This window comes from Lissotriton helveticus, chromosome 4_1 (assembly GCF_964261635.1).
Source record: "Lissotriton helveticus chromosome 4_1, aLisHel1.1, whole genome shotgun sequence".
Taxonomy (NCBI): Eukaryota; Metazoa; Chordata; class Amphibia; order Caudata; family Salamandridae; genus Lissotriton; species Lissotriton helveticus.
In genome coordinates this window covers 140277648-140303116 of record NC_136063.1, presented here as the reverse complement: position 1 = coordinate 140303116, position 25469 = coordinate 140277648, and the positions used below count along the sequence as shown (strand labels likewise).

The 25469-nt window shown below is 46.1% G+C and overlaps 1 protein-coding gene across 1 annotated transcript in view; it reads right to left on the bottom strand.

Moving 5' to 3' along the window:
• Positions 1 to 17789, bottom strand: part of LOC144827962 (alanine aminotransferase 2-like) — a 158352-nt gene extending 140563 nt beyond the window's left edge. Inside the window, exons 1-2 of the mRNA XM_078686119.1 lie at positions 17237 to 17789; positions 14235 to 14287 (exon numbers count right to left, since the gene is read on the bottom strand). Of these exons, the coding sequence (XP_078542245.1) occupies positions 14235 to 14287; positions 17237 to 17789 (606 nt within the window). The remainder of the gene's footprint in view (positions 1 to 14234; positions 14288 to 17236) is intronic.
• Positions 17790 to 25469: the final 7680 nt, after the last annotated feature.

The window sequence follows — 25469 nt, the reverse complement described above, 5'->3', positions numbered from 1 at the left end:
CATAATACTGGATTTTCAAAGTTACATTTAATTCGGACATGATTCTTTTAACATGAGAACATGAGGTTTTCACATATATTCCAACATTTCTACATTAATCTCACACCGTTACAATTATAGTTACTCTACTTAACATTCTATACATTTCACTACTGAATATAAAACACTCTGTATATTTTCACTCCTAGATATAAAACACTCGTGTGCAAAACATGTTTAAACTAACTACGTGCTTGTAAATATGGCGTACTTATACATTTTTTCAAACTTGTGCTCTCTCAGGCTCGACAGGTTAGGTTATGGCTTGGGTTAATGCAGACTATAATAGCCTTTACAGTGCAGGCTATCTGCCTGCCGCTAGTCACAACGGCCGGTCTCACACACGGAGCCTCCGCTCATGTGTGAGAGGACATCATGTGTGGCGCATCTCCAATAGTGAAGTAAGTTGTGTGAGGGGGGCCAGCGTAGTATGAGCCGGGATAGGCTCCCTCCTCCGATTCATCCCCGATCCGGGTTTTTGGTTGCAGGGTGGTGTAGGGCGGCGAGCGCCTGGCTCCCCCTTGTGCGACGATCAGTGCCTCGCGACTCCAGGCCAAGTTCCTCTGGCTGCAGGGGAGTACTCTCAACAATGGAAACACCGTTTTCAGCCTCCTTGTGGCATGGTGTGCCAGTAGAGCAGGTTAGCAGCAACATTGTGGTACATGGATGCAAGACATGTAGTTAAACAAAACTTTATTATCGTTATGTTTTAAAATGTCTAAAGTTGCGGATTGAGAACAGTAAGGATTTAGTAACGCTTGTTCTCACTCGACACCTGTTATTTACACTGGATGACAAAACTTGACACTCTACTGTGAGCCGCATTGCTTTCCTTTGGTGTTTTGGGAGTGGGCAGAGAAGCTCAGCTCCAGGGCACCTGGAGGGCGAGTCTGGTCCTGATCAAATGGTTGGTCGGGCAGCCTTTTACCAGATTCGCGACTACTTTAGGGCACCCCCTCAGCCAAAGATCGGCTAGGTTTCCCGGGCACAATGTTTGTCTCATAAAGTTTGGTGTGTTCTATTGTGCCCCTAAAATAGTTGGGGAATTGGGATCCAGCTGGGCTCTTGGCTATTCTTCTACTGATCTGAATGGAGGGGGGCCTGTCTGAGGTGAGGGTGCCGTAGATAGCGCATGGGACTTCTAGAGATGTGGAAACAACCAACGGTTGTGGGGTCGTGTCCCACCAGAGTTGCTTTGACTGCGGGGTTAAGAGGTACTAAGGTGGGGATATCTCTGGCAGTATTCCCTTGCCAGACGTACCAAAGACAAAGTTCAGTGGCCCATGTGGACAACATTATGCAGCATAAGGTGCTCTCATGCGCCAAGTTTAGTCAGCGACATTGCAACACATACGATCGCTCCAGAGGCACGCGATGCCCAGGGGAAAGCATGAGGGTATTTTGCGTGAATGCTTTCTCCAATCCTCACACGTCGGTGAGAGTATGTCCAAACCCCGCTTGGCGCCGGGGATATGGTCATAAGTTTAGCGCATGAAGGTCACGGTTCTTTGACCGCTAGTGACATGTCCAAATGCTAGTGGGCATGTTAATGTTAAGGAGAAATTGTAAAGCGCACACAGGATTGTTTAGCAGTCCAGCGGCTCGGCTTTGTTCTCCAAGATGGTTCCATCCGCAGACCACTTGTGCAGTCAGTCAGTGGTAAGTAAAACATAACCAGAACTCTGTTGACCCTGAAATGCAAGTTTTTAACCACCTCGGTACGGGGAAAGAGCTTAGTGTTGGACTTACTGTCTTATTGACATCTATAGAGTTTTTTGTCCTAACTGTAGTAGTTGGAAGAGCACTGGGCGTGCAGTTGGAGCCTGTTAATTTTGAAATACTTGAGGTTGGGGCATGCTGCGCACCACCTGCCAGGGTACCTTCTTACCGATATGAGCTAGTTTACAAGGCACTGTAACATTATGTTGGTGTAATAAGCTGGCATTTCCACCTCCTAAAATTTCTCTAAATTGTCCGCTGTGGGTACAATTCACCTGCCTTCCTTAACATCTGACCTGTTTTCGTTAGTGTTAGGTTGTAGGTGATGTTTCAGGGGTTTGGCTGCTCGGCTGGAACAATGTGTGGTGCAGCAGGGATTGGCCGCCTGCCGTGAGCCCGGTTACCTGGTGGGTTAAGTGGCCGGTTTAGTGGCTGGGTTGTTTTTTACCAACAGCACACTGCTACTTTCCCTGCGTTGGGGATACATAAGGATAAGTTCCCTGTTTTACCGCAGATGCGGGGCTCTCAGCTTAGTGCCTGCTACAGTGTTGAGTTCCTAGGATAATTTTTGGTAGCAGCCAGTTTGCAGAGCCTTTCCTTCTAAGAGTAGGCATTTCTTTAAGAATGTATCAGACCCCATACTAGACTTTAAGGGCACAACACTTGTAATTAAGTTTTGCCGCGACTTCAGCCAGCTGAGCTCATTATGAGTTTCAGAGGCTAAGGGGTTGTTCCCTCCCCAGGGCTAGGTCAATGAATATGATGGTTAGTTGGGTTCCAAAACAGCAGCAGATGTTGCGCTTCTTGGGGAGGGATAGGTTAGGCACCTATTAGCTCACCGAGCCTAAGCTCTTCTGAGGGGTGAGCCTATATGTTGGTATCAGGAACACATGCTTTGCAGTCCCAAGTTCCAGTTCAGGAGGATATACGCAGACAATACGCAGGTTGGGAGTGACACAGGCAAGGTCTAGCACAATATACCAACACAGAGTACCCCTTCAGTTTTGCCATCAGGGGTCCCCCCTCATTTAAATTCCACAAGTATGTGTGCTCTGGAATTGAGGGCATGTTACAAGGTTGTAGTTATGCATAACATTACCCACCCGGAGAGCAATGCAGCGTGGGCTGGAAGTGGTTATCCACAAGCAGACTGCTGTCCCAAATCATGGGGAAGGAATGGGTTAAAGAACTAAAGTCTAACATGTATTGAAAACAGTTGTCATTTCCATTATTCAAGATATGGCAGTTATCTGGTGATGCAGCAGCTATTAACTCAGACCTTGGGGCCTGTATTAGCCTCTTGTATACCTCCTCTATTCTGGCCCACACTTAGTTCTGTTTGGACAAATGCTCCTGTGGTAACTAGCAAGGGAGCTCCGTGGCGAAGGCGTGCACGGCAAGGAGCTAGGGGTAACCAGCAAAAGTTTTCTTCCTGAGTTTGTAAAGTTGAGGAGCTGGGCCAAGTTGTGCTGTTAAGCACCGTGCATAATCGATAGGTCACAGTTTTGAATAATAGCACATGTCTTAATCACAGTTACTATTAGGTTCGGATTCCTCTACTCCTGCACAACATCATATATATTGTACATTGTACCTTGCATGAGTTGATCGTGTATCTCAAACTTGTGCTGCCTCATAGACCTATAAATAATCAGAGTGAGGGCGAGCATGTGAAAAGGGTGCATGCTAAGTGGTCATTAGGCCGCCCCCTTGCAAGGATGGCAAGCAGGGGTCACACGGAGGAACAAGCTATTAGCTGCCAGTCTTTTGAGCATATAACCATCATGGAAGTTGGAGGGAGACTGCTGAGTTGCCCTAGCATTGTTTGCCTCGTTCGGGGCCAGTGATGGTTAGTTTAAGGGTAAGGTTTGAATTCTTAGTTGCGTTTGGATACTTTGACAGGTTGCCCTTACCCATGCAACAAGGTGATAAAGTTGTAATTTTGTGGGTGGTGAACTAGGTTGCACCTTATAAGAAACTCATTGGATCTTGCAGTCCCTTCATTGCAGAACATATGAATTTTCAACATTCTTCAAGGAAGCCATTATTAGCAGGAATATTGAACCAGGGAGAGCCAACGGTTGTGGGTCCTGCCACAACAGTAGTAATGGAATTACATTTACGTTCAACAGGCTATTGGTAAAACATTAGCACCAGCAGCGGCTCACAGAGGTATTCAGATCTGCTTATTTGTTGTTTCCGTAGAGTTTGGGGCAGGTTAACTGGCCGCATCTTGTCTCAGTGGGTTTGAGGTATGGTTGGATCAATTCACCGAATACAGCCATTTTCCCTTGGTATATCTGGGCATGACAAGATTCTAGAAAAGGCAGGTATCGGTGATTATGGGGTTTGTGAGGTAGTATCTCACTGGCAGGCTGCCATGCAGGGGGACCATGTACCTAGGTCCCTCATATCAGCAGAGGTTCCCAGTGGAAGCAGGGGAAGACTGCACAGGTTAGATGCCGGCGAATTGTGGCTGCACTACTGCACAGGGGGAAAGTAAGACTGGACTGATTCACATGCGGGCCATGGTGGTGGTGGTGGTCCCTACCTCATTTCTCAGGATCTCTCCATGTTGGGCTTAGCTAACGATCATCCTAATGGGTTTTGAATTTACAGCATCTATTGTCTCTGCCATACTGTTAGTAGGTTAGCCATGGACTTTAATAAGTGCTGCAATGGCCCTCTTATGTGATAGTACAGCATCTAGTTTATCGGTGCTATTTGTACCATCATTCATTAGCACCGGCTGTGGGTCATGGGTAGCAGTAAAGCTTCCTTTTAGTTCACCCAGGAGTGGGGCTGGCAAGGTTATCAAACTTTGCAGTCAGAAACTGAATAGGCAAACATACCTGTGATGGTGCAACGCACCCTCAGCAGTATAGGCAGCTATATTTCTACATCACACTGGTATACCGTTTGTGATAAACGTAAGGCCATGGGCTACACAAGAATAGGCACTTGGTCCGCTGGGGCGTAAGCGGAGGAGCGGCGGAACTGAAAGGGGTTGGGTTCGACCGCTGGTCACAGGTTCAGATCCTGGTAAGTCCACTTAGCAGTTCATCCTTCTGTGGTTGTTGAAACGAGTACCATTGTGTTGAGTGACAATACTGTGTAAATTCTCCTGCCCTTTAGCCTTGGCTGGCAACCATGCAGGTTGTGGAATTGGTCATCTAACGAGTGTGCTATGGGCCATAAGATTGGGGAAACCCCTGTATTAAGCACCAATGGACTACAAAGTATTAAAGAACACTTGGTATTCCCAGTATTCAAAAAAGGGCAGGTATTTAGACGTATGGTTCCCCTCTGGTTCGTACGGTCCTGTCTGCTCCCTGCTGATCCTGCGAGAGGCCCGGGAATAAGCAGGATGTAGGTAAAGATGTCTACCTTGGTGGGGGGCCCTGGTTGTGACGGTGGCCACCCCCAGTGCTGTGGAGGAATTACAGGGCAATCCAGGGTCTGCAAGGTGCAGAAGGGTACTATATTGCAGCAGCACAATAAGGGTGCGAAGCCAAGGATACCCAGGGATATCTTAGCGTGTCCCCTGGAAGAACTACGGTGCCCCGTTAGTCCTATGGGTGGTTGTGGGTCTGAGCGACTGGGGGCTGCCTGGAACGCTCCGCCCACCTTTTAGAGGGCGTGTGCAAGGGAGTGGACTGGCGGTCCACTGATTGGAGGGGTAGCCCCTCCCAAAGATTGGTAATCACTGATTGGCGACGGCCACGGTGCAATTTGGCTCATCAGGTGGGCAGGCAGCATAGGGGCTGGCCTGCCCTGGGATCGCCCGTAAGATAACCCACCATGTTGGCATATTGATTATGCAAATGAACCTGCAGCAAATTTCTCCACTAAGGAGGTGTCGTGTGGTTTATTTATCTATGTTGCTGTATGAGAACGGATGAATGTTGCCGATATTGGGACTATGCCAAGGCTGCCCGGGGAGCCCCGTAGGCAACCCTCCAACAGGGCGGCCGCCTTAGAGCCACAGGAAGGCACAGAAGTTGGCTGCCCAGGCTCCCTGTGTGAGAGACCAAAGGGGTCTGCTGGCCGCATCAATTCTGGCAGTGGGAGGGGGACAGAGGTACAAAAACTTCCCCCCGCCCACTGGGCAGTCTCTTGACCGCTGCCCGTTGCGCTGTTTCCCTCCCTACCGCTTACCCTGCGGACGGCTAAAAAAGGGGTGTGGAGTAGGGGAAAATCTAAATTATTGTTTTGTGTTGCAGGAGGAGCTACAGGGTGATCCACGGTCTGCAAGGCACAGAAGGGTTCTATACTGCAGCAGCACAACAAGGGTGCTAAGCCAAGGATACCCAGGGATGTCTTAGCGAGTCCCCTGGAAGAACTACGGCGCCCCATTAGTCCTATGGGTGGTTGTGGGTCTGAGCAACGGGGGGCTGCCTGGAACACTCTGCCAACCTTTTGGGGGGCTTGAGCAAGGGAGTGGACTGGCGGTCCACTGATGGGAGGGGTAGCCCTTCCCAATGATTGGTAATCACCTATTGGCGACTGTCATGGGTGCAATTTCGCTCATCAGGCGGGCAGGCAGCATAGGGGCTGGCCTGCCCTGGGATCGCCCTTAAGATAACCCACAATGTTGGAATATTGGTTTTGCAAATAAACCTGCAGTTAATTTCTCCACTAAGAAGGTGTCTTGTGGTTTATTTATGTATGTTGCTGTATGAGAAAGGATGAAGGTTGCCGATATTGGCACTATTCCAATGTGCGGTTCTTTGGCACAGGGCTCCGGCATAACCTGCGTGTGACCTCGGGCTCAGGCAAGGCCTGGATGCGTCCTGGCAGCCCCTGTAAAGGCATTAGATGGGCCCGGCAGATGAAGACATGGCACCATATTCTGGGCACCTAGCCACCGCCTGTGGAGACAGTGACGTGATCCCTTTCTCACCCTGGAAGCAGGGCACTGCTAATACAGACACTGTTGTGGGCACCGACCCTGCTGTGGTGACAGTGACGTGGACGTGATCATTGACTGCGGCACCCTGAATCTGGGCACTACTGCTGTGGGCACCGACCCTGCTGTGGAGACAGTGACGTGATCCCTTACTGTGGCACCCTGGAAGCTGGGCACTGCTGCTTAAGACACTGCGCCCATATTGTGGGTACCGAACCACCTGCTGTGGTGTGGTGACACTGACGTGATCGCTTACTGCACCCTGGAACCTGTGCGCCTGACTCTCTCTCTGCTGACAAGATTGAAGAGTCAGCAGAAACGACTTGCTTAGAAAATTGTTGTCTTCAATAAATACTTACAATTATTTTCAAACACTGGGCTATGATAAAATAATAATGATGCGCTGTTTGCAGAAGCAAAATTGGCAATTAACAACCAACTCTAGAATCCAAAAATTAAGAGCCTTGAATAAGGATTTTAGGAATGTTCTTCAGTCATGTTTTTAGTAGCCAGTCAGGGATAGGAGGGCATCTTCCTATTTACATGTTAGGCGCTAAGGTACAGAATCAGGCACATGGCTCTAACCACACTTTCATCCTCCCATCAGACTTTGACTCATCACACGCTTCAACATTCTATTACATCCCCATTACACACCTCAATGTCCTATCACATCATCACACACACCGACCTTCCCTTTTGTTAACATCACGCACACCGACATTCTATTCTATCATCATGACGCGCACTAGCATTCTGTTACACCACATACATGTCAACATTCTATTATGTTAAAACCAAGCACACCAACATTCTATTCTATCATCAGGACACACACCAGCATTGTATTCTATCATCAGGACGCAAACCGGCATTCCATTTACATCACCACACACACCAAATTCTATTACATTACCATCACACAACTCAACGCCCTATCACATCATCACACACACATCATTCTATTATGATAACATCATACACACCAGCATTCTATTCTATCAGGACACACATCAACATTCAATTACATCACCAAATACAACAACATTCTTTTATGTTAACAAATAGTGCACCAACATTCTATTCTATCAGGACACACATCAGCATTCTATTACATCATCGTTCACTCAATACATTCCAGGCAGACATACAGGGAACAGAGACATACAGGAACTCCAAAGTAATATTTGCCTGAAAGAAATATTTGAGAAGAGTCAACCAGCAGGTCAAGCAAGCTACCCAGTCACAAGGCGCATCCCAGATCTCTTCTCCTTGACCTCAATCTAAGGACCTCAGAAGTTACACTCTTATCCTGGAAGGACTGCACCCTCAGAGGCTTAGCCTGGAGGAGTTCTATACTGAACCTGAAGAAGAGCACTGGCCCTTGAAGGAATCAGACTGAAACTAATCTTTGTTACCCATGCATGGTGTACCCACCTCAAAGAGCAGGATACAACTTCTACAATGCTCAGTCACCGACACCCTGAAAGGCCCCAAACCACACACACACACAACACAAGAGGCAACTGAAACCTCGGGGCAGAAGACTCTGGTGCAATAGAGACAGCACCAACCCGCAGCGTGACTCCAAGGCACTTTATAACCTTGATGATGGTCTTAAGGACTCTCTTTCACGTCTTCTCTTCATTGCTGGGGTGCTCAAGGGCCCGGCTAGAGTTTTAGAAGTATAAACTGGATTATGAATGCTGAATCAACCCTTGAAGATACAAGAATAGAGCCAAAGGACAAAAGAAAAGCAGTTCCTGTCATAACTGAAGAAGGAAAAACCCTATAACTTTTCAATCACTACCAAGAACTGCTGGTGACATAACAGGATCAGCCTCCCGGGCTCTCATGATAACTGTGTGAGGAACCATTGTCCTTCTTGAAATGAGACATCCATGTGAATGATGCCACAATTGATCAAAAAATCCAAGCAGACGTCAAAAGAATATTCTAGAACAGTTACTGTTGTTGATTGTTATCAGTTCAGAGCTTAATAATGAGAAGTAATTTTTCTCAACACTGCTGGCCCCTTTAATGAAAAATATGAATATTATTCAGCTGTATCCTCTCATTTGTTCCTCAAGCAAAACAGTCACCAAAAATGTGTTCAACCATAGATGCCGGCTGCATGGGATCCAAACCCTATTCTACTGGTCTTATAAAATCAACCTGATCCTCGTGGTGGTAAAGTCCAGTATGGAAGACTGTAAGGCCATCTACACGGGCCTTTTGGCCAATGCTCTGTCAAAGTCTAGAACCAGGCAGTCGGATTTCTATTAGACCTTTGACACTATGACTGCACAACACACCCACAATTGCGGTTGAAGTTCAAGACCGTGTGTGTGATGCAAAGTATGCTGTGCTTCCACTCCCCGAGCTACTATTAGACGGACTTTATAACCATTGAACGGTTCCGCATTCGGAGGAGTGCTTCCTACCACTCTGCCAGTCTCCATATACACGTCACCAAGGGCCATGACAAAGCCTCGCCCAGTCAGACATCCTCCCTCATCCCCAGCAAGCTCCAGAATCAAGAGGGATTTGTCCACTGTCTATGTGGGGCTGGATGAGGCCTACCCTCTGGTGCCCAGCTAGGATGAAGGGTTCCTAACAAACCTTCTACTAACACTTCCGCAGGCAGGAAGACACCTAGATCTGGGCTATATTTATTTTCAAAGAAGGGCAAGAGCAGGATGAAAGAGTATGGTCTGTAGAGCTAGAGCAGAGTGTATCTACAAATCAGCAAAGATAGTCTGGGTGGAATGGGAAGCAGGAGTAACAATGGGATAAGAGGGTGGGGATATGAAAGAGTCACTCCCATTTTTCTTCATTTATGGTACTCTTTCATGCAGTGGTCCAACCCTATTTCTCGACTCATGGTACTCTTTTCACGCATTTGTCCAATCAGCTTTGTCATTTATGGGACTTGTTTAACCCTTGGTAAACTTTCATCTGGTTCTCTAATCTCCCTTGAAATACAGTACTTTTTCATAGAGTTCTCCAATCATCCTTCATTTACGGTACTCTGTCATCCGATCATCCTTCGTTTTCATTTGGTTGTCCATTTATCCTTCGTCATTTACGGTACTCTTTCATCGGATGGTCTAAACCTCCTTCTTTATTACTGGCATTCTTTTATCCACTTGTACATTCATCGCTCGCCGTTTATGGTACTCTTTCAACTGGTTGTCATATCACACTTCTTCATTTACAGGACTCTTTCACGCAGCTGTACATTCATCCTTCATCATTGATGGTATTCTTTGATTTGGTTGTCCATTCTTCCTTCGTCATTTATGGTATTCTTTGGTCTCTTGTCCATTCATCATTCGTCATTTATGGTATTCTTTGATCTGGTTGTCCATTCATCCTTCGTCATTTATGGTATTCTTTGTTTGGTTGTCCATTCATCCGTCGTCATTTATGGTATTCTTTGATTTGGTTGTCCATTCCTCCTTCGTCATTTATGGTATTCTTTGATCTGGTTGTCCAAACATTCTTCGTCATTTATGGTATTCTTTGTTTGGTTGTCCATTCATCCTTCATCATTTATGGTACTCTTTGATCTCTTGTCCATTCATCCTTCGTTATTTATGGTATTCTTTGATTTGGTTGTCCATTCTTCCTTCATCATGTATGAAACTCTTTCATCCGGTTATCCAATCCAGTTGTCCATTCATCCAGGTTCGTTTAAGGTATTCTTTTATGTAACCTAGTTCACTCACGGTACTCATTGATCCTGTTGTCAATTCATCCTTGTCATTTGATACTCATCCGTTTGTCCGATCATCCCTCTTCATATGGTGATTTTCTTTTAAATGGTCCTCCTTCATTTATGGTACTCTCGTCAGTTGTTCATTCATTTTTCTTCATTAACAGAACTCTTTCTTGTGGTTGTCCAGTCGTCAGTCTTCCTTTATGGTACTCTTTTGTCCAGTTATCCAATCACCCTTCTTCGGTTATGGTACTTTGTTTTTCATGTGGCTGTCACCTCGCAGCAGTATTTGATAGTCTTTCCTCCAGTTGTCCAATCATCCTTCCTTTATGGTACTCTCTCACCCGGTCGTCCTGTCACCCTTCTTCATTTATGGTACTCTTCCCTCCAGTTGTGTAATTTTCTTCTTTGTTTATGGTACTCTTTCCTCCAGTTGTCCAATCATCTTTCTTTATGTTACGTTTTCACCTGGTTGTCCAATCATCACATGCCATGTTGTGAACATTGAAACTGGTGATGTGGCACTTGGTATTTCTGGTGCAGGGAGATTCCAGGAAGGCTGGTGTCACGTGGTTCTCATCATGAAGTCTGTTTTCCGTAGTTTTGGTTTTTAATTCTTTTGACTACTGCCCCAGGTCTGAAAGTTGTTGCTCAATTGTAATCGGTGACCTTCCCAGAAGGCAGTCCTATTCATCATGACTTCACGTAATTAATCCCCGAAGAGAAAAACATTTTCTCTCACTGACCGGTCTTTCCCTTTTTTAGGTCGAGCATTCAAAACCTCTTGTATATACTTTAGTATATACTTATATGTGTATATACTTTGTAGGCTCTGGGGATCAGCCCTAGGATTTGTCTGCTTCCGCTTAGGGACTTTTTTCTGATCATTTGCCTCTATTTAACTGTCTTGATAGAAAACGACCAGTAGAGGTCAGTAAAACAGTAGAATTGATTTCTGCTGAGGGACTTGCTTTTTAGGTTGAGTCTAGCGCAGTGCGCATGCGCTGCTCTGGGCTTTCAGAAATCGCCCCAGACACTCGCACACGCTCGCCCGTGTGCTTTTAGTTATGCCCCAGGCTATTAGCCTTTACGTGCGTATTTTTAAAAAAGACGGTACAAAAGGGGGTGGTGATGGACGGAGCATCTGAATCAATCAAACACTCACACCCAGTCAAAAGATCTGGGTTTAATCCATCACCGTTCTTTAGCCCACTCTGCCACCCCAGTTCAGACATGGCTGTATGCAAATCAGTCTGACCCTGTGCCTCATGGGAACAGTCCAGCCCGAACTGCCAAGCTATGTCTTCCCTGGACCGGAAACAAGCTTCCGAGGACTGGTTTCTGGCATGCCAGCCGTCTTCAGCCCGGCTTGCTTGAATCCAGTGGCAAAGTGAGCAAGGGGCTCACGTCTGAGCATACCCTGCCACACTCAGACGTGAGTCCCAGGCTCTCCACACCACTGGAGTCAAGCTATCCAGGCTGATGAAGGCTGATAGCCAGAAACCGGTCCTTGGATGCTTGATTCATGTCTGGGAAAGACATGGCTTGGTAGTTCGGACTGGACTGTTCCCATGAGGCACAGGGTCAGAGCTGATTTCCATATAGCCAGTGTCTAACCCAGGGTGGTGTGGAGTGCAAACAAATGATGGATTTAGGCCCAGATTCTTGTACTGGGGTGAATGTATGACATTGTTCTACATTCTGTCCATCAACTGTGTTTTTTGCAATTTCACCCCGAGTGGGCTGGGGATGCTCAGACGTGAGTCCCAGGCTCTCCACACCACTGGAGTCAAGCTATCCAGGCTGATGAAGGCTGATAGCCAGAAACCGGTCCTTGGATGCTTGATTCCGGTCTGGGAAAGACATGGCTTGGTAGTTCAGACTGGACTGTTCCCATGAGGCACAGGGTCAGAGCTGATTTGCATATAGCCAGTGTCTAACCCAGGGTGGTGTGGAGTGCAAAAAAACGATGGATTTAGGCCCAGATCCTTGTACTGGGATGAATGTATGACATTGTTCTACATTCTGTCCATCAACTGTGTTTTTTGCAATTTCACCCCGAGTGGGCTGGGGATGCTCAGACGTGAGTCCCAGGCTCTCCACACCACTGGAGTCAAGCTATCCAGGCTGATGAAGGCTGATAGCCAGAAACCGGTCCTTGGATGCTTGATTCCGGTCTGGGAAAGACATGGCTTGGTAGTTCGGACTGGACTGTTCCCATGAGGCACAGGGTCAGAGCTGATTTGCATATAGCCAGTGTCTAACCCAGGGTGGTGTGGAGTGCAAAAAAACGATGGATTTAGGCCCAGATCCTTGTACTGGGGTGAATGTATGACATTGTTCTACATTCTGTCCATCAACTGTTTTTTGCAATTTTTAACAAAGACAGCACAGCACGCAATCGGCCAAAGGCGGGCGCATTGCTCCGCCAATGGCCTATTGGTTGCGGTAACCCGCACGGCCACCATGTGATTTCAATTATCGTGCCCAGACATGGGTGCGATAATTGAAACCAGATGTCTTGCTGTAATGCGTACGCACCACTCGCAGGCTTGTTTTTGCTTTACATACAGGATGTTTGGAAAAAAAAGCTGCCCAGAAGCGGTACCGTCATCTTTGCTTGATGCACATAGCCTAGCGGTTTTCTAATCCTGTGCAGGGCGCCCCACCCGGCGCTTTCGGACATGCTTTTGCAGAACGGCCAGACTCCACGGCATTTTGATGCAGACCCGGGATAGTCGCTGCTGAGCGCAGGTTTGGAGTGCACAGCTTTGGATGTCCCACAAGACGTTGCATGCTTGAAGCGCTGCCGATTCCTCTGAGTGCCTCCAGTGAGCGCGTCTGGGTGAGGAGCTCCTGGGATACACCCGAGGCGTTCCGCATCCACCAGCTGCCGGGGGCCAGTGCCCAGATCTAGCTGCTGCTCAGTTACCAGGGGAGGCAATGTTCTCGTGCGACCACGAGCAGAGCCAGTCTTGGGCACCCAGTGACACGTAGTGGACTCAACCACAAGGGGTCGCTGAGTCGATCTTTCCACTGCGAGCCTGGTTTCGAGAACCGTAGCCGGCCGGTAAAGGTAAAAAAGTTAATTTAATTTACTTCTCCTTGTTTGTACTCTTGCCCGTGTGCTGTCAAAGGGGGGCATGATGCGTGTTTTACGTCTGTAGGGAGGGCTGCTGCAGCCCGTCGGCTCACTGGTCACACTGTGCATTTTTGTTGGTCTCGTGGTTTCACTTCCCTCCCCGCTCCCCCAGTGCATGGGATCGGTGTCATCCCGTGCCACTCTGTCCCTTGTAAATCTGCCTGCTGCTGGGATCGCCTCATGTACAGCTGCTGGCTCCCACGACCACCGCTCTGCCCCCTAAAGCTGCCGGTTGTACCACTCCTCCTCCTCATGGGAGCCTGTCTGCTCATGTTTTTTAAGGAAACAAGGGGGACGCAAAAGGTAACCGAGGACCATGGGTATCAGTTATTTGAAGAAACAAAGGTCCTGAGCAAATTCAGCAAATGTAAATAATTACAATATATAGAACACAATGGTAACTATATAGTTCTCCTGTCCAGCCGGACCAGGGATTTATTGTAATGAGATAACAGAATAAAACGTGAATACAAACATTGAAGGTAGGGCACAATCCTGTACCGTATTCAGAAGTGAGGACAGAGTGATAAAGAAAAATAGAGAGGAAAAAGTTTTTCAGGCAAGAAGAAGTGAGCAGCCTGGACACTTATTATATCCATACGTCAAGTGTGTTACCAGGGTAGAACATACACAATATTAGACAATGCTTTGTATGCATGTCTACTTATGACAGTCGACGACGTTTCGATCCATTGCTCTAATACATGAGGATCATCTTCAGGACTAAGAGTAATATTGCCTGAATTAATTGATAAGCCTGTTTAAGAAAAAAACAGGGAGAAAGAACAAGAGTTTCTTTTGAGCAAAAAACAAGGTTTGAGAAAGTCAGCACTTTGGTAGTTTCTTACACAGTTACAATATTCGGAACCGCAGTGAACCTGTTGGTTTGTGATTCTGGTGCCACTTCTAGTAAAGTGCGCAGGTACGGGGAACATGTGGTGTGACTATGGTCCTATTCGTGAGGATCGTGCTTGGGAGAGTGTTACCAGCGGAGCAGTGGAACACTCTGTGGTTAAACCTATTTAAGGCACATAGACAGGGGTGAGGCTATTGTTGTTACTGGAGTGAACTAGGGCTTCTCAGTGGAAGTAACGTCTAGAGGTTTACCTCTGGTTAGAGACAGCTAGCTGGAATTTGATCAGGGTGTCCTGTAAGCGCGAATCCTTGGAGATCACAGTTACGCTACAAGGATGTTATTTGGTTTAGACGAATATTAGCCATGCAACTATAAGTGACAGTGTCGTGGTCGGACCTTACCGCTAGGCGATCATGATTTGCATACTCGGTTTCGAGATTTAACCGTTTTTCTGGGCGGTTTCCGGGTTGGAAATTCCCGCTGTGAACAAGGGGAGTAAGGGATTAAACGGTTGAAAAATGGAGCCAAGGAGGCACAAGGGCAGTAGCGGATGTGGCTTAGGGCTATAAGACTTACCGATTTAGCTGAACATTGTCAGGATAACAAGGCAGGGTCCGTGGCGATCCAACGGAGTGCACGCGCCGTGTGTTGGCCTGAAGAGCTACACGGCGGCCATGTTGATAAAGCTAGATTACGCGGTCATGTGACCCGCCTCGGTCACGTGCTGGTTTGTGGTACTGGGCCGTGGCAGACATTTTGGAAAGGTGAGTGAGTTTAAAACACGGCGCAAGTAGTAGACATATTGGAAGAGTGATCAGTGACCAGATAAGTAATTTTAAAAGGCGGCGCGTGGCTAGCGCGTGATGGGATAGGTGATTTTGATTAAAAAAGCAGCGCAAGTGAGTGAAAATTATTAGTGACATTATAATTGGAACACATTTGTAAAGTTGTATATCCAAGGGAATGCGATTTAATTACTCGCCATCAGGGCGTCTACAGTTCAAGTGCTACATGCATGTAGTCCATTTAAGTTCATCTCATGTTTGATGACTACAATAGAGTCGTCCAGTCCTCACTCCTATTGAGACCTGTCCGTATGGTATCAAATTGAATGATGCTCTTCAGTTCTTCCCGATTCAATAGTTGGGCCAGGTTGCCACCTCTCTGTGGCAATTTGATGACCTTGAGAATTGTCCATCGGATATCGTCCTCTGTGTGGTTCATTTCTGTGAAGTGTTCAACCAGAGGTGCGTTAGGGGTCCAACACCTAATCCGACTTCTGTGTTGGCAGATGCGTGTCTTTGCTTTCTGAGTCGTTTGTCCCACGTACATTTTAGGACAAGGGCACAGTATCGTATAAATTACATTATGTGAGTTACAATTGGAGAAAGATTTAAGTTCAACACTGACACCATTGTGATCGAAATTTCGTGTCTCAATTGTGTACCCACAGACATTGCAACCACCACATTTCACATGGCCAAGCAAGGGGGGGAGATTCCAATTTGCTTCAATAGTTGCTCTTATATCAGGGGTAGGTAGTGCTGCTCTCACAAGATGATCTCTCAGATTCTTGCTCTTGCGGAAAGCGAAGATGGGTCTTTCTAGGTGGATTGGTCCTGCATTGATGGTGGGCCAATGTTTGAGAATAGATTTCCTGATTTTATGTGATACAGGCGAGAAGGTAGTGACACAAGCTATTCTTTCTGATTTCTCACGTACCTTCGGTGTCAATAGGACCTCTCTGGGACAGTACCATGCCCTTTTAGCTGCATTTTTAACTAGCCTTCTAGGATACCCCCTCTGTTTGAGTTTATTAGACAGAGTGCTTGCCTCCCTGAAGTAGTCTAATTTACATGAGTAATTGCGTCTAATGCGCAAGAATTGCGAATATGGCAAAGAGTCCTTCAAAGCTCTGGGTTGATTGCTGTCATACCGTAAGAGCGTGTTGCGCTCCGTTGGTTTTCTAAAGAGGCGTGTAAGCAACTCGCCTTCTTTGTGGTAGATCATAAGGTCCAGGAATGCGATCTGTGCTTTGTCATGTGAGAGTGTGAAATGCAGGTCAAAGCAATTATTATCAAGCCAGTGCAGGAATTGCTACAGCGTATTGATGTCCAGGTTCCAAATAAGAAAAATGTCATCAATATATCGCCGTCACAACCCGATGCCTGAGTGGAATGGGTTAGTGTTTGACAGAATGGCGCTGGTCTCAATTGCGTCCATAAAGAGGATCGCCAGATTCGGAGCAAAAATAGCGCCCATTGACGTCCCCTTTATCTGTTGGTAGAATACATTTTCAAATGTAAAGACATTTTTGGTCAAACATAACTCCAAAAGTTGGAGAATAAAGAGAGTCGGAATTTTGTGTGGCCGAGGGCGTAAGTCAAGTGTTTTCTGGATGACCAGTAGAGCCGCCGTCTGAGGGATATTCGTATATAGCGACTCTACGTCAAGTGTGCATAATGTGCTAACTTGAGGGTCATAGGGGTAGTGTTCAACTAGATTCACCATGGACATAGTGTCTCTAACATAGCAAATGGTTCCTGGCACAAAATCTTTTATGAAGAAATCAACAAATGCGCCTAATGGTTCTAAGACTGAACCACAGGCAGAAACAATTGGTCTGCCCGGAGGATTGTTAATGCTTTTGTGCACTTTTGGGAGAGTATATATATATGACTGGTAAACGTGGAGATTTTACGTTAAGGAAATTAAACTCCTTTTTGGTCAAAAAGCCCTCAGTGCAGGCCTCAGAAGTGATTCTATATATAGTTTCTTGGGGCTCCTTTGTGGGGTTCCTTGCTAGTCTTTGGTAGTGGTCTGTATTGGCTAGTTGTCGTAGGATCTCACTTTTGTAGGAGTCAATGTTCTGGAGCACAATCCCACCGCCCTTGTCTGCACTTTTGATTACTAGTATGGGATTGTTTTTGAGAGTGCTGATAGCATCCTTCTCTTGACGAGAGATATTATAAGGAATGAACAATTTCTTCCTCTCTAATGCCTGAAGGTCATTCTGAACTAGTTTTTCAAAAGTCACTATTTCGGATGGAACCATGTTGGCAGAGGGCAAAAATGTCGAAGGAGGAAGAAAGGGAGTGCTAGAGTGGATGATGAGTGATGGGTGGAGTTGGAAGAAAGCTTTTAAACGGACTAGCCTAAAGAATCTTAGCAGTTCCGTTTGTAAGTCCATAAAGTTAGGTCGAATTGTGGGGACAAATGAAAGTCCTTTCTTTAGGAGTTCTAGCTCGGTGTTAAGCAGGTTGTGGTTCGAAATATTGAAAATAGGGATAGTTTCAGATGGAGAAGTAGACGAACCATCATCTGTGGGATCAGGTATCTCATTAGAGTCTACCATTGGTAAAAGTTGTTCCTCGTCCTGCGTTCTCCTGGTGGATTGACCCATCTCTGAGGTTTTTTCACCCTGCCTCTTTGTGGGGTGTGCTGTTGGCCTCTCCCTAAAAAATTGTGTTGGCCTCGTCCCCCACGTCTTGAGTTACTAGCTCCTTCGTCGGGGTCTGAGTTTTCGGAAGATTCCGCTGATGTATCGGAAAAACCCACTAGAGTCTGGCGCTTATTGTAGCATCCCCAGGGTCTAATATTCTGGGGGTTGGAATTGGCTCGGTTGGTGTAAAAGTCTTTCTTTAGATATGGATAGGTATTTTCTATATTATATGCTTTGATATCTTTTTTGACTTTGTTTGCCTTTTTATTTTGCTCTATGCGGTGAAAATCTGCTACGGTTTTCTCAACCTGTTCAAGCAGTTTCTTAATTTCAGCTGTCGGATCAGAATCATTAATCTGTTTCAAAATATCGTCTATTTCCTTTTCTAAGGATATCAGAGTCTCTGTTGCTATATCTATACCGAGCGCGAGCCAATGCCTCGAACAGGTTGTTCCGATATAGCTGAAGTTGTCAATGTACTTAGGATAATCAGTAAAAATCCCAGGTATATTTCGAACTTGCAGGCCCAGTGGAATCACATCAGCCTTCAAATATTCTGTCAGCATAAGTACCATAAATTGAAGTCGGACCTGTTTTTTCTTCAATTTTTCGAGTTGGTCAGGAAGAGTCAGAAGATGACGGTGCATCTGGAGTGTCAGAAAGGAGGGAGGGAAATGAACATAGATGTTTAATGTAGTCTGCTGTGTACAGAGGGGCATGTGCTGACATTTCACAGTGTGTAAGGGAGAACGTGGTGATATATAAGGAGAGTGAAATCGGGCACTAGGAGAGAGCCCGCCTCGTGTCACGAGGAACTGGTTTATGCAACAAACCCCTGCAATCAAGCGATTGCGCTCAAGTTTTTTAAGGAAACAAGGGGGACCCAAAAGGTAACCGAGGACCATGGGTATCAGTTATTTGAAGAAACAAAGGTCCTGAGCAAATTCAGCAAATGTGAATAATTACAATATATAGAACACAATGGTAACTATATAGTTCTCCTGTCCAGCCGGACCAGGGATTTATTGTAATGAGATAACAGAATAAAACGTGAATGCAAACATTGAAGGTAGGGCACAATCCTGTACCGTATTCAGAAGTGAGGACAGAGTGATAAAGAAAAATAGAGAGGAATAAGTTTTTCAGGCAAGAAGAAGTGAGCAGCCTGGACACTTATTATATCCATACGTCAAGTGTGTTACCAGGGTAGAACATACACAATATTACACAATGGTTTGTATGCATGTCTACTTATGACAGTCGATGACGTTTCGATCCATTGCTCTAATACATGAGGATCATCTTCAGGACTAAGAGTAATATTGCCTGAATTAATTGATAAGCTCCCTCAAGACGAAACCACGGGACCCACAAATGATCAGGGTCTGTAGAGAAAAGTATAAAAAAGAGACTAAAAGGAGGAAATTGGCCCTACAGGCAGAAGCATGGGCAGACCTAAGAGAGGCAGGGGAAAGAAATGACCTAGCGGGGTTTTGGAGAATCATTAATAAACCGACCTTTCAAGAAAATGACTCTCCGGAGATAGGGGCTAATATCCTACCGGAGCAATGGGTCACTTACTTTAGGGGTTTATATAATTATGAGACTGGCACCCATGTGGAGCCATTGGTATCCCCAAGACAGGTCCCCCGGGTAGCATTCTCTCTTAAGGAGATTACGGCAGGGATGGAGGGTTTAACTAAAAATAAAGCCCCGGGCCCGGATGGAATTCCCCCTGATCTGTTTCTTAGTAATACAGACTTATGGGCCCCTTTGATGACTAGGGTCTTAAATACTGCTATTACCTGTGGTCTTCCACCATCCTGGTCTAAAGCGATTATTGTGCCAATTTTTAAAAAGGGCAATAGGGACGACCCTAAGTGTTATCGGCCTATTTCTCTGATTGACGTATCGGCTAAACTTCTGGGAAGGGCAATTCTGAACAGACTGTCCGAGTGGACCGAAGAGAATAACATCTTCTCGGACACCCAATATGGGTTCAGGACAGGGAGGTCCACTAGTGACCAATGCCTGAACCTATATATGCTGACTGCCAAATACACCTTGGCCAGTGATGAACCCATCTATATGGGATTCATGGATTTGGCAGCAGCATTCGATCACGTCAACAGAGGAAAGCTGTGGGATATGATGTCAGGTATGGGGATAGAGAGTGGCCTAATTACTATATTGAGGGAACTGCCCAGTAACACCTCGGCCAAGGTTAGATTTAATAGGGAGGGAGGACTGTCTGACTCCTTTCCATGTAGGAGTGGAGTCAGACAAGGCTGTATACTCGCCCCTTTTTTGTTCTCCCTTTATATCAACAACCTGGAGCAGTTTCTTTTGGGCTTAAAGGCAGATTGCCCAAGGGTTGGGCCGCGGCATATCCCCGTCCTGCTTTATGCAGATGATGCGGTTTTACTAGCAAGAACACCTCGAAGTCTACAAATCTTGATAGAGGGGTTCGCTGAGTTCATGAGTAACCTGGACCTATCTGTCAACCTAGGTAAATCATATGTGCTCCTGGCCGGCAAAAAACCTTCTTCCAAATTTATTTACACAATAGGTACCCACAGTTTGGAGCAGGTTAAGTCGTTCTCCTACCTTGGGGTAACCTTTGATGGTGCTCTGCAATTTAACTCCTTGGTGGCGGAACGCTGTGCCAAAATGATTGCCTCTAACGGGGCAATAGCTGGATATGGCAGGAGGGTGGGCAGATGGAGTCCGGAACAGGTGATGAATTTGTATGGCTCCATAACATGCTCCAAAGTAATTTATGGGGCAGAAGTTTGGGGGTTCGTGAATACATCCAGAATCCAACAGGAAGAAAATAGATATTTGAAATCAATCCTGAGGGTGCCACCCAGCACCGCTGGACTCATAGCCCACAGGGAGCTAGGGAGGCCATATTTGGAAGATCTGTTAAAACTTAGGCCAATAGTGGCCTGGCTAAAAATATGGATTAATCGAGATGCGCATCTAAGCAGAGAAATTTTATTGGACTGCTTAGGTAGGACCCATTGTATGCGCATCCCCTGGCTCAAATACGTGAAAAACACCCTCGAGGATTTAGGGTTGGGGAATATTTTCACGAACCCCGCAACTATCTCAGCACAGCACAAGAAGCAAGTAGGGGAAATTTTTCTGGAGCGAAAAACCCAACGTCGAGCTGATGCTGAAGGAGTAAAAAAGACTGTAAGGGCCCACAGTTTGGTAAAGAGTGTGGAGGGCATGGAGCCTTACTTATTTCTTTTGCATAACGCACAGGACAGATTTCTCATGTGCCGTTTCAGACTGAATTTGCTTCACTTTATGTTGGCTACACCTGCTGGTTTTACCTCATCAATTGAGCAGAAGGGTCCCTGCGGCTGCGACAATCGGTCTCCGCAGGATTCCCTTCATTTTGTCTTGCTTTGTCCCTATTTTTCCATGCCTAGGCGCAGATTCCTTGTAAATATTTTAAAAAAAGCCCAACTGGAACACGCCAGGGATGCCTTAGTCTTTTTGCTAAAAGCCTCTGACCCATTAACCTTGTGTAGCATTATGAACTTTATCAAAGTTGCAATCCGATTAAGGATGACGAGGGGAGAGGAATGAAAGATCTGAGACTTTTTATTCTTATGGCCCTCTATGTCGGCACTTTTACTGTATTAACTATGTACAAGGATCTTGACTAGTATTTAATGTTTTTTTTTTATCTGTGTATATGTACATGTGCTTTTATGGTGTTTTCTAATCACCGAATAAAGATTCTTGAATTGAATTGAATTGAATTGATAAGCCTGTTTAAGAAAAAAACGCCGTCTTTTAAACTCACTCACCTTTCCAAAATGTCTGCCACGGCCCAGTATCATAAACCAGCACGTGACCGAGGCGGGTCACATGACCGCGTAATCTAGCTTTATCAACACGGCCGCCGTGTAGCTCTTCAGGCCAACACACGGCGCGTGCACTCCGTTGGATCGCCACGGACCCTGCCTTGTTATCCTGACAATGTTCAGCTAAATTGTTATTGTTATTGTTAGTTTAGATTTGTAACGCGCTCAATCACCTACAGGCCTCTAAGCGCATTGGAAATAGATGTTGTTACAATAACTTAGCTTCACTCCTCCGAGAGACACCACTACAGGCCTACATTACGGTCAGGACTCTTCTGAACAACAGTGTTTTCAGGGATTTCCTGAACCGTAGGAGATTCGCCTCCCTGCGTAGCCCCTCTGGCAGCTTGTTCCATAACTGAGGGGCCAAAACAGAGAAGGCTCTCCCTCCCTTGGTCACCAATTTATAGCGGGGGCAAACCAGTTGCTGAGAATCCGATGACCTAAGTGTTCTCTTCGGACTGTATACTTCCAGACGGGCTTTAATATATGCCGGCGCATGGCCATAGATCGCCTTATGCGCTATACAAAGGCTCTTAAACTCAACCCTCTCTTTAACAGGGAGCCAATGAAGATTTTGGAGTAGAGGGGAGGCCTTTGTTCGTCTGGGTACTCCGAAGATCAGTCGTGCGGCGTCATTCATTACGACCTGAAGTCGGTTTGTCAATGTTTTTGGGAGGCCAAGATACAGGGCATTCCCATAGTCGATCCGTGAAATGACGGTTGCTGCTACAATTGAGCGCATCATAGAATGAGAAAGGAGGGGGGCTAACTTTCTCAATTGTCTGATGATGTTCGTGCAGGTTCCAACGACGGTGGAAATTTGGCTGCACATTGACAGATCACAATCTAGTTTAATCCCCAAACTCTTCACGTTGGCGCTAGGTTTTGGGGCTGATCCAAGCTCTGCAGGCCAATACAGATCACTCCACGGTGAGGTGGTAGATGGAATTACCAATACCTCGGTCTTATCCGGGTTGATCTTTAGTAGGTTTTCCGTCATCCACCCCACGGTAAACCTCAAGATGTTTTGAGCTTGGATTTGTGCTGTCCCTGTATTATCAATGCTCAGCACAAGTTGAGTGTCGTCAGCATAGTTGAAGACTCTACAACCCATCTCAGCCAAGGACGCAATCAAGGGCTGCAGATAGAGGTTGAACAGAAGTGGGGACAGTGCGGAACCCTGCGGTACCCCGCACTCTAAGAACCCCACCTCCGATATCGACTCCCCCAGTTGTATCCTCTGTGTCCTTCCCAAAAGGAAAGATTGCAACCACTTAAAGGCCAAGCCTTTGATCCCAAAGGCCTCCAGTCTTCCCAGGAGCAGGTCATGGCTGACGGTATCGAACGCCGCTGACAGATCTAATAATATCAGGGCGCTCGGTTTTTTGCCGTCAGCCATGCCTCTCAGTTCATCTAGCACCGAGAGCATCACTAGCTCGGTGCTATGGTGTGCTCGAAACCCCGCCTGTCGTTCATGCAATAAGCAATGGGATTCAAGGTACAGGGACAGGGACTTCAGCACATGTTGCTCTAGGACCTTTGCAAGGAAGGGCAACTGGGAGATCGGCCTGTAGTTCTTCAGGACAGCCGGGTCTGCGCCTGGTTTCTTCAGCAGAGGTCTGACACGCGCCTCCTTAAGGTCACTTGGTAGGTATCCTGTTTCTAGGGACCTATTAAGGAGAGAAATAATCCGAGCTTCCAATAGCGGCCGTGCCACGCGGAAGACACTAGGGGGACATGGATCCGCTGGGGAGCCAGATTTGGTTTTACCCATTAGCTGCTCTAGGCTCAGCTCATCCAGCTCAGGGAATTGTAAATTCCATGGTCGGTAAGTCTTGTAAATTGTAAATTCCCTGGTCGGTAAGTCTTATAGCCCTAAGCCACATCCGCTACTGCCCTTGTGCCTCCTTGGCTCCATTTTTCAACCGTTTAATCCCTTACTCCCCTTGTTCATAGCGGGTATTTCCAATCCGGAAACCGCCCAGAAAAACGGTTAAATCTCGAAACCGAGTATGCAAATCATGATCGCCTAGCGGTAAGGTCCGACCACGACACTGTCACTTATAGTTGCATGGCTAATATTTGTCTAAACCAAATAACATCCTTCCTTCCATCCTTGTAGCGTAACTGTGATCTCCAAGGATTCGCGCTTACAGGACACCCTGATCAAATTCCAGCTAGCCGTCTCTAACCAGAGGTAAACCTCTAGACGTTACTTCCACTGAGAAGCCCTAGTTCACTCCAGTAACAACAATAGCCTCACCCCTGTCTATGTGCCTTAAATAGGTTTAACCACAGAGTAATCCACTGCTCCGCTGGTAACACTCTCCCAAGCACGATCCTCACGAATAGGAACATAGTCACACCACATGTTCCCCGTACCTGCGCACTTTACTAGAAGTGGCACCAGAATCACAAACCAACAGGTTCACTGCGGTTCCGAATATTGTAACTGTGTAAAAAACGACCAAAGTGCTGACTTTCTCAAACCTTTTTCTTTGCTTAAAAGAAACTCTTGTTCTTCCTCCCTGTTTTTTTCTTAAACAGGCTTATCAATTAATTCAGGCAATATTACTCTTAGTCCTGAAGATGATCCTCATGTATTAGAGCAATGGATCGAAACGTCGTCGACTGTCATAAGTAGACATGCATACAAACCATTGTGTAATATTGTGTATGTTCTACCCTGGTAACACACTTGACGTATGGATATAATAAGGGTCCAGGCTGCTCACTTCTTCTAGCCTGAAAAACTTTTTCCTCTCTATTTTTCTTTATCACTCTGTCCTCACTTCTGAATACGGTACAGGATTGTGCCCTACCTTCAATGTTTGTATTCACATTTTATTCTGTTATCTCATTACAATAAATCCCTGGTCCGGCTGGACAGGAGAACTATACAGTTACCATTGTGTTCTATATATTGTAATTATTTACATTTGCTGAATGTGCTCAGGACCTTTGTTTCTTCAAATAACTGATACCCATGGTCCTCGGTTACCTTTTAGGTCCCCCTTGTTTCCTTAAAAAACTTGAGCGCAATCGCTTGATTGCAGGGGTTTGTTGCATAAACCAGTTCCTCGTGACACGAGGCGGGCTCTCTCTTAGTGCCCGATTTCACTCTCCTTATATATCACCACGTTCTCCCTTACACACTGTCAAATGTCAGCACATGCCCCTCTGTACACAGCAGACTACATTAAACATCTATGTTCAGGTCCCTCCCTCCTTTCTGACACTCCAGATGCACCGTCATCTTCTGACTCTTCCCTTCCTGACCAACTCAAAAAATTGAAGAAAAAACAGGTCCGACTTCAATGTATGGTACTTATGCTGACAGATTATTTGAAGGCTGATGTGATTCCACTGGGCCTGCAAATTCGAAATATACCTGGGATTTTTACTGATAATCCTAAGTACATTGACAACTTCAGCTATATCGGAACAACCTGTTCGAGGCATTGGCTCGCGCTTGGTATAGATATAGCAACAGAGACTCTGATATCCTTAGAAAAGGAAATAGACGATATTTTGAAACAGATTAATGATTCTGATCCCACAGCTGAAATTAAGAAACTGCTTGAACAGGTTGAGAAAACCGTAGCAGATTTTCACCGCATAGAGCAAAATAAAAAGGCAAACAAAGTCAAAAAAGATATCAAAGCATATAATATAGAAAATACCTATCCATATCTAAAGAAAGACTTTTACACCAACCAAGCCTATTCCAACCCCCAGAATAATAGACCCCGGGGAC